Raw genomic sequence first — 9,057 nt, forward strand, 5'->3', positions numbered from 1 at the left:
ACCACTAATGTCTCCATTCATCCCAGCTGCATGCTAGTGTAGCCCAATGGCCTCTGCTTGTTCCAGGAACATGAAGAGCCTCAAACCTATTGTTCAGAGTCTTGACGAACTCTGACCATCTTGTAGGTGGACAGCCACGCGGTCTTTTGATGTCCCATGGAATAGAGTCAGTAATGGCTCTAGTCCAGCGGTCATCTCCAAATTGCATTATGTGTGCAGCCCATCTGATTTTCGATGCCTTGGCAAACAAGACAGCATCCGTTATTCTCGATCATTGATGGACGTCGGAACTCTGGATTCTTTCTCTCACTTGAGTGAAGTGTGATACTCCAAGTATAGCTCTTTAGACTCCTCTTTGAGAGACCCGAGTAGCGTTCTCAACCTGTTTTCGTAGGGCCCAGGTCTCTGAGGTGTATGTTAATGCAGAAAGAACAGTGGAATCGAAGAGATGTGCCCAGAGCCAGAGGTTCTTCATCCTCTTAGTTATTTTTTCAACGCTCTTGAAGGCATTTCAAGCCATTCTCTTCCTCCTGCACAACTCAGGTGCCAGGTCATTTGTCATGTTGAGTTCTTGACCTAGGTATACATAACTGCTGCATTCAGTGATGTTTATTCCAATGAGAGCAAATGGAATATCAGGAATGAGTCTGTTTCTCATAAACATTGTCTTCATGAGATTCAGCTGCTGTCTGACCTTTCCAGTCGGCCAGCATTCATGCCGCTTAGCTAATGTTTGGTGTTATTAGAATGAGATCATCAGTGAAGCACAGGTGGTGTAGTTGCCAACCGTCTATCTTCACTCCCATTCCTTCCCATTTCAGTCGTCGCATGACGTTCTTGAGGGTGACACTGAAGAGTTTCGGTGAAATGGTATCACCCTGCCAAACCCCTTTCTTGACGTCGATGATCACTTCCTTGTAGAATGATGAGATCCTGGTTACAGATTCACTACCCTTTGAGATGATGAGATCCTATTATGCATTACTCTTTGAGATGCTTCTCTCAAATTATTGTTTCCTAGGATTAGAGTAAATGAATGGGCTGAAGGATAAATTAGAGCTATCAATTCCTCAACCAACACAGCTAATTCAGTCTCTGGTATAAAGTAGCTGGAGGTGGCTATGAGAAAGGCCAAACAATAGACAGTGAAAAGGATGAGGGAGGTGATGACAGTCTTCATGGCTCCCAAGTGGGCATCTCTGCTTGGGTCTCTGTGTCTGCTGCCACTGAGCTGCATCTTCCTGGTGTGCTTCCACAGGGAGGGGATCAAGAGGCAAAAGAAGACCAGTGACACAGAGAAGGGAAATACTGTTAAAAGGTTGAGAAATATCTTGATGGACTCATATTGAGCTTGATTTACTCTGCACTTTAATGTTCCATTTCATCTCTTCTTTACCTTGATACAGTACCTAAAATCATCATTAAAATTCTTTGTTAAAACAAGGCTGATCTACACAGAGAGGACTATGCAGCCCAGCAGGAGCCTAAGAACCACCTGGTCAATTCTCTACTTCATCCAGAGGAAAAGGGGATGCATGAAATTATCTATCTTGAGGAAATTAGCAGACTGAGGCAGGTGGTAAAAACACACACTGAGTTGGTTGGTGAGTGTCCAGAAGAAGTCAATGACTCTCATTTGTTTACCAGCAGTATAGACATTTGGATACTGCACCAACATAAAGCAGTCTAACATTATTATGCACAGTAGCCAGGAAGGATAAATCAGAGCTATCAACTCCCTAAGCAACACAGCTAGTTCAGTGTCTGGTAAAAAGTAGCTGGAGATGGCTATGAGAAAGGCCAAATATGGGAAACAGCCAGACACGTGAGAATTAAATCAATGGAGGCCATCTTCCTTTTCTTGATCCAGTCCAAGAATTTTACCAGTCCAATAAATACATTTCCTAAGATTCCCATCGAGAATTCTCCAGCTGCTATGATCATTAAGGTGCTGTTCACCTCACCTGACATATTAAAAAGCAGAAATATGCAATTCATTTCTAACTGAATGGATGGAGTTCTACATCTATGCTTACTTCATAGGTTTCACTGTAATTCTGTCTTGTGATGGATACTGGGTGGTCTTTCTTCATGAAATTCTGATTAGTCTTGACAGAGCCATAAGGTTGATGATGTTTATTCTGGACCTTCTATATCCTTATATCTTCTCAGTGTGTTTCACTTTTCTGCATTGTTCATTTAGTTAAGTTACATTTTGCTAATATGAAAATTAGGCTTATTGCCTTTTATGGTGCCACAAGTCTTTCTGAGGCTATGTTGTACAAATCTTATGTTTATAAATCTATGATGTAAGTCAGGAACCCAACAAAACTGATAGATTTAACAAATGAAAACACAAGACTATCAGCTAAAATTTAATTTCAAATAAATGATACACTATTTTTTAGTGTATATCATAAATTTTTTAACTTCACTTCTTCCAGGAAATAGTGAAATTTAATTTCATTTGTGTAGCCCACATTTTATTTGACTGACCAATCCTTAAGGATTGTCTATAAATTATAAAGTTGGTATCAAAAATGTTTTTATACATATTTTGATTTTATTGGATGACAATATTAATTATAGCTAAAATTACAAAATCTGGCAGATTTTCAGTTCATTTAAATATTATAACATTTTATTTAATAACTGTATCACTGTATCACTGTCATTCTGTTGATCTTCAGTTTACTCGAGTGGTTGCCAGTAACAACTCTATTCCTCCCAGACCTGAGATTTTATCAGCCTTTTCTTACTTGAGTTTTCCCAACTACTGGAGGCTCTTTCAAGGTCAGAGAAATGAGACTATTGTTGTTACTGTATTTGGCTTATCGAATATGCCACGGGAAGCTTGCCAGGCACTGCCCATGTGGATGGGATACTCTCGGTATCTTGCCGGGCTCTCAGAGAGGCATAAATGGATAGGAAATATTCAGAAAATAGCCTAGAGCATGGCAGTGGTTGGGCAGTGGAGGTCTCCTGTCAGGGCTGGGTCTCTTGAGGTGGGGAGGGCTCTAACCTGTCCTACAGCCTGACATGAGTCCAGTGGCATGGTTCTATTAATATTAAATATTAAAAAATTAAACACATATTATTTGCTTCTAAAAAGACTTGTTTTTGTACTTTGGACAGAATAATAATTACATAACATAAAGTATTTTATTTTATTTTATTTATTTTTGGGTCACATCCGGCAATGCACAGGGGTTACTCCTGGCTCTGCACTCAGGAATTACCCCTGGCAGTGCTCAGAGGACTATATGGGATACTGGGAATCGAGCCCGGGTCGGCAGAGTGCAAGGCCAGAGTGCCCTACCTGCTGTGTTATTGCTCCAACCCCAGCATTTTAAATGAAGCATTATTTATTCCTTCAATGCTTGTTATGGTCATTAGAGATATTTAAAACATTGAAGATACCAAACACAAAATGGAGAAGAAAGGATTTTAGATTAATGGAGGGTAACTTACCCTGAGGCTTACAAAACATTTAATTCTGGGTGTAATGCCAAAACTAACAAACAAACAAAAAACAAAAAAAATAGGAACCTGAATGAAAAATTAATATCAGGTTTTCCATATTAATCATATTATAAAGATGAGTGGAAAGACTTTTCTAGAGCTATTAAGATAGATACTATTCCTATCCTTGTGCATGAAAAAGGAAGTTGCTTTTAATCTAGGAAAATGAATAAGAGGTGCTTGAAAGATGTCAACCAGGAAATAATACCTGGAAGGCAACCTAAAGCACCACTCACTTGGAAACAAAAGGGTACACAACCAGAAAACTGAACCGAAGACAGCACATGGAAATCTGAGTTCCTAATCATAACACCTGTCAGATGGGGATGACCCAGGTGAGTCATGAGGGAGGTGCTTCAAAGGTCATCAGTGCAGCTCTATCATAGATAAGAGTGAGAAAATATCAAAGCAAATGAGTTTCTTATTTCAAAGAGAAAGAGGGAGAGAGAGAGACAGAGAGACAGAGAAGTTCAGGTGCATTTTGCCATGAATCAAAGTAAAATCTCAAAGGAATTTAATTAACTTACATATTTTTAACATTTGAAATCAGAAGACAAGAACAAGCATGAGCTCTGATTCCTGAAAGAATATGAGACTGGAAGTAAGAATGTCTGTGGTAGAGAAATAAAGGATACATTAGCTCTCACATCACTGATAAGTATCCAAAGGAAATGGAATAAATGGATAAATGAAACGAACCTATAAGAAAGTTGACAACAGAGTTTGCTTTTAAATTAGTCTTTTATGAAGTTACTAATTTATGTTAGGCATTATTTCCCCCTTTTATCTTAATATCCTGACAGGCGCTTTCCTCAGCTTGCTATTTCCCATAATTAAAATAAGGGAGTGGGCAGAGGGGTAGAGAATCATTAAAATCTTTCCAAGCCTACCAGCTAATGTTTTTTCTTCTATTAGGTGGCTATAAGTTACTAAAAGACAAGCCCCATAGTATACCAAAAGGAGGAAGAGAAAAGAAGTCACATTTTTCATGGCTGTAATATGGGCTTCTGTGCTGGGGTCTCTCCAGCCTGTAACATTGAGTTTCATTTGCTTGGTATGTCTCCACAGAGACAAAATTAACAGGAAAAATGAAATCAATGACACGACAATTGGGACAACTGCCAAAAGGTTAGAGAGGGTTGATGGGTCGAAATATTTAATTTCACTCACATGGAACATTTCAGTGATGTTGCTTTGATGTTCTGTAAATCCATAACTATCTTTATAATAATTCGGTATTGCTGTTAGAAGGCTGCTCAACAAACAAATGGCTAACCCCGCCAGCAAGATCCAGTAAATCACCCTGTCAATCCTCCATTTTAGCCAAAGAAAAAGTGGACTGGAGAAATTCGCTATCTTCAGCAAGTAGAAGACGTTGAGGCAGGTGGCAAACCACAAACTTGAGTAGCTGATGAGTACCCAGAAGACACTGAATAGTATCCGTACTTTAACATCTTTATAAAAATATGGTTGGAATATCTTTACAATGTCACCTGATATTATTCTGATGACCAAACAAATTCTGGAAATAGCCAAACTTGTGAGGATGTAGTTAAGGGAGGGGGTTTTATTCTTCTTAATAGAGTAGATCCAGGACATTAGTCCAAGGTACCCATTTGCCAACATGCCTATCAAAGATTCTATAGCCATAATAATCAAGATGATATCTTCTTTAATGAACATGTTGCTAGCAGCGTCCCACTGTAACTCCAGATAGATTAATACACAAACTGTAGGAGCTGATAAATTCCTCAAGTTATGGAATTACTTTTCATTTGTCATTATTTTTATTTTGATATTTTCCCAGGAGTGCCCAGTGCTCCTCTGAAATCAGATCATTTCTTCATTTATGACTATGATAATAACTAATTGCTTCAAACAGCTTGTCTAGTTTTGTCACCAGGGAAAATAATAGTTATCACCTTTTAGTCAGTGAAAACTGAAATGTTGAGTTAAAAACTGCTCTCATGCAAATTTTCAACGATTGCATTTCATGAATTTGCAATAGACTTCCTGCTGTCATATTTTGCATATTAGGACCTGTCAAATTATATTTTGAATAGTGAAACTCAAAAAAGCAAGCAAGCTTGTCACGGTCATGGTCCTCCTATTGTTCATCGATTTGCTCGAGTGGGCCCAGTAACATCTCCATCGTGAGACTTGTTGTTACTGTGTTTGGCATATCGAATACATCACGAGTAGCTTGCCAGGCTCTGCCGTGGGGGTGAGATACTCTTGGTAGCTTGCCGGGCCCTCCGAGAGGGGCAGAGGAATCGAACTCGGGTCGGCCATGTTGGCTGCTTGTAAGGCAAATGCCCTACAGCTGTGCTATGGCTCCAGCCCAAGCAAGCTTGTAGTTAATAAAAATTAAAAGGTATAAATGAAATTTCATTAATTAAAAGCACAGCGGGTAGGGCGTTCGCCTTACAAGTGGCCAACATGGCCGACCCGAGTTCGATTCCTCCGCCCCTCTCGGAGAGCCCGGCAAGCTACCGAGAGTATTCGATATGCCAGACACAGTAACAACAAAGTCTCCAATGGAGACGTTACTGGGCCCGCTCGAGCAAATCGATGATCAACGGGAGGGCCTTTACCTTTACCTTTACCTTAAAAGCTACCCATGAGTCAGTTCTTCTTTTGGAAATGGATTTTAGTTTAAGGAATGGTAAATGCAAATATAGATTGTAGAGAGTTAGCATTCAGACAGAAGTTAATAATTTTTGCTTCCATATAAATGGCCAATTTTCTATGAATATGAATATATCTATAAATGGCATAATTATTAGCCAAACATGAACATAGCAGTAACTCAGAAGAACGTATTCTGGGCTGTTGCTTTTTAGAAGTGAAAGATGCTAGAAACTCTAATACATTTAGTTTTAGTTAATGTGGCAAATGCTGCCCATGACAATTCATTCCTTTAATGTGTCTTGAATAATAAACATTTTCTTTTCTTTTTTTGGGGGGGTCACACCCAGCAATGCTCAGGGGTTATTCCTGGCTTTGCACTCAGGAATTACTCCTGGTAGTGCTCAGGGGACCATATGGGATGCTGGGGATCGAACCCAGGTCTGCCGCGTGCAAGGCAAATGCCCTACCCGCTGTGCTATCGCTCCGGCCCCCAATAATAAACATTTTCATGTAAAAAGAAGGATATTAATATTTTATATTACTCTAGCTACAGTCAATTCCTTTTATAAGATTTATAATCTCACATTCTACATTGCAGTCATTTCTCGAGATGATGCGATAAGCACATTCAAATAATAGTTTTCTCTAGGATTGTGCTTCCTATGACCCCGCAATTCCACTTCTTAGCATCTACCCCGAGGGCCCAAAACTCTAATCAGAAAAGACACGTGTGCTCCTGTGTTCTTTGCAGCACAATTTTCTGTAGCCAAACTATGGAAAACCAAGGGTCCAAGGATACATGACTCAATAAAGAATCCATGGTATGTATACACATTGACACATGGATTGTACTTGCTAGAGAAAAGATGAAGTCTCACAATTTGCTTCTACGTGGATGGGTCTGAAGAATACCATGCTGAGTGACATGAGTAAGAAAGAGGACAGTCACAGAATGAACTGTCTCATGTGTGGGATATAAATAAACATAGTAGGAGAATAACAAATGACCAAAGGCACAGAAGTTGAAAGCAGTCTTCAGCAGGAAGCCTACCATGGTGAGAGGCAGGGTGGATGGGGCGGATATTGTGCGGGTGGCCACTGGGACAATGGAGATTGGAAGTGGAAACTCTGGTGAAGGGTATAGTGCCTCAACACTTGGTGTCTGATTCTCCATTGGCACAGCACCGATGCCGTGTCCCCTGGTGCATTCAGGACCAAAGTCGTTCCCCCAGAGGATGAACAGAAGACTGATGACCAATGACGAGTTTATTGAGATCATACAGTGCTAATATGGGAAAAGAGAAACTGCTCCATTCAGAGTGAGGGGACAGGGATGGAAAATGCAATAAATGATTAACAGGAAAATAAGGCACAAAGGAGAAGTTAAACACAAGTACTGGAAATTGGGAGTCCCTGGGGAAACTGGGAGTACCCAGAGAGCACTGTAGTGGGTGAGAATGAAGGTTGCAGGGTGATGGGAAATTCCATTAACATAAACTCTCTGCCAGGGAGAATGGCCTACCCAAAGTCAAACCTGAGCTGCTGTAAATGTGGACGGAAAAATGATTCAGCAAATTCTGGTAAATGAACTACAGCAATTACAAATTAGGGGGGATGGCACACCTTTGGGTGCTGACCTTCCCCCCACTTCTCCATCTCTGGAGCGGAGGTTCCGATGCCCTCTTGCCTGGAGGCGACTCCCAGAGGATTGCTCAACAGAGTGGCACTGACCAGGCAGTTGGGGCATAGGGCCAGCAGGGATTCCAACACTCTAGTCTAACAGTCCTGTTAATAATGGATTTGGAAAGGAAATTCCAATAATTTTCTTCCCAGCCAAATTTTTAGAAAATAGGATTAATTTTCCCCTCTATAAGCTTAATTTTCTGTTTTAATTTTTATTTTCATTTTCATTCTCCTTTTGCTTTTAGTTCTGGGGCTTTCTCCTGGCTCTGCTCTCAGGAATCACGTCTGATGGGGCACAAAAGTGGATTTTCTTACGAATTTTTTAGGGATTAAAGTGGAGTCACCTGGGGCATGCCAATGACCTACCTGCTCTACTAAACCTTCCCCCCTCTCAATTCTACTTTGAAATGGATTTATATGAGGGATAGTGAAATTATTTAGCATACAATAAATTTGAATCTACCCAGAGGCTCCCAAACTTATTTGATCATCATCCATCCCCCTTAATGAACAACAACAAAAAATCCTATGCACTGGCATGGAAATCCAACTTGTCTAAGGAATAAACAGAACATTGCGCCAGAGGCTATGCCACACTGAAAAATTTTTGGCTCCCCCAGGAGGCAGTTGGGCATATTGAGAAACATTGATATGGCTAATACAAATCACATAAACTCAGGTTTCTCTCATTTAAATAGTTTTGCAATGAAAACAAGAAATATATATGTATATATAAAATATGCAAATATACTTTCCCTATTTCTTACAACGTGCATAGTATATAATAGGAAAGCATGATGTTAGTAATTTAGGGACATGTGATTACCTATAAAATACCAGAAACAAGTGAGGAAAGGAGACGTAGCTGAAGAAAATAAAATGTCAAAAACTACTGAGTCTAGACGGAAAGAGAGAACATTGAAAACATTCTTTGAGGGGCTGGAGAGATAGCACAGCGGGTAGGGCATTTACCTTGAACGCAGCCGACCCGGGTTCGATTCCCAGCAATCCCATATGGTCCCCTGAGCACCACCAGGAGTAACTCTTGAGTGCAGAGCCAGGAGTAACACCTGTGCAAAGAAAAAAAAATTTCTTTGAGAACTGATACTTAAGCTTGATTTATCTATGAAACAACATGACTATTGGAACTGCCAACCTTCTCTCTGAGGTGACACCGGTATTCATATTTCTGTTTTGTTTGTTTTGTTTGGGGCCATACCT

The 9,057-nt window shown here is 40.1% G+C and overlaps 1 protein-coding gene and 1 pseudogene across 1 annotated transcript; both read right to left on the reverse strand.

Annotated features, from left to right (window-relative positions):
- Positions 1-937: 937 nt before the first annotated feature.
- LOC130024346 (taste receptor type 2 member 7-like) lies at positions 938-1,971 on the reverse strand (annotated as a pseudogene).
- A 2,334-nt stretch (positions 1,972-4,305) lies between these two features.
- LOC130024356 (taste receptor type 2 member 8-like) lies at positions 4,306-5,205 on the reverse strand. Its single transcript, XM_056115082.1, has one exon. It carries the CDS (start codon positions 5,203-5,205, stop codon positions 4,306-4,308), a length of 900 nt encoding a protein of 299 aa, XP_055971057.1.
- Between the last annotated feature and the right edge of the window lie 3,852 nt (positions 5,206-9,057).

Source organism: Sorex fumeus, unplaced genomic scaffold (assembly GCF_029834395.1).
Source record: "Sorex fumeus unplaced genomic scaffold, SorFum_2.1 ptg000003l, whole genome shotgun sequence".
Taxonomy (NCBI): domain Eukaryota; kingdom Metazoa; phylum Chordata; class Mammalia; order Eulipotyphla; family Soricidae; genus Sorex; species Sorex fumeus.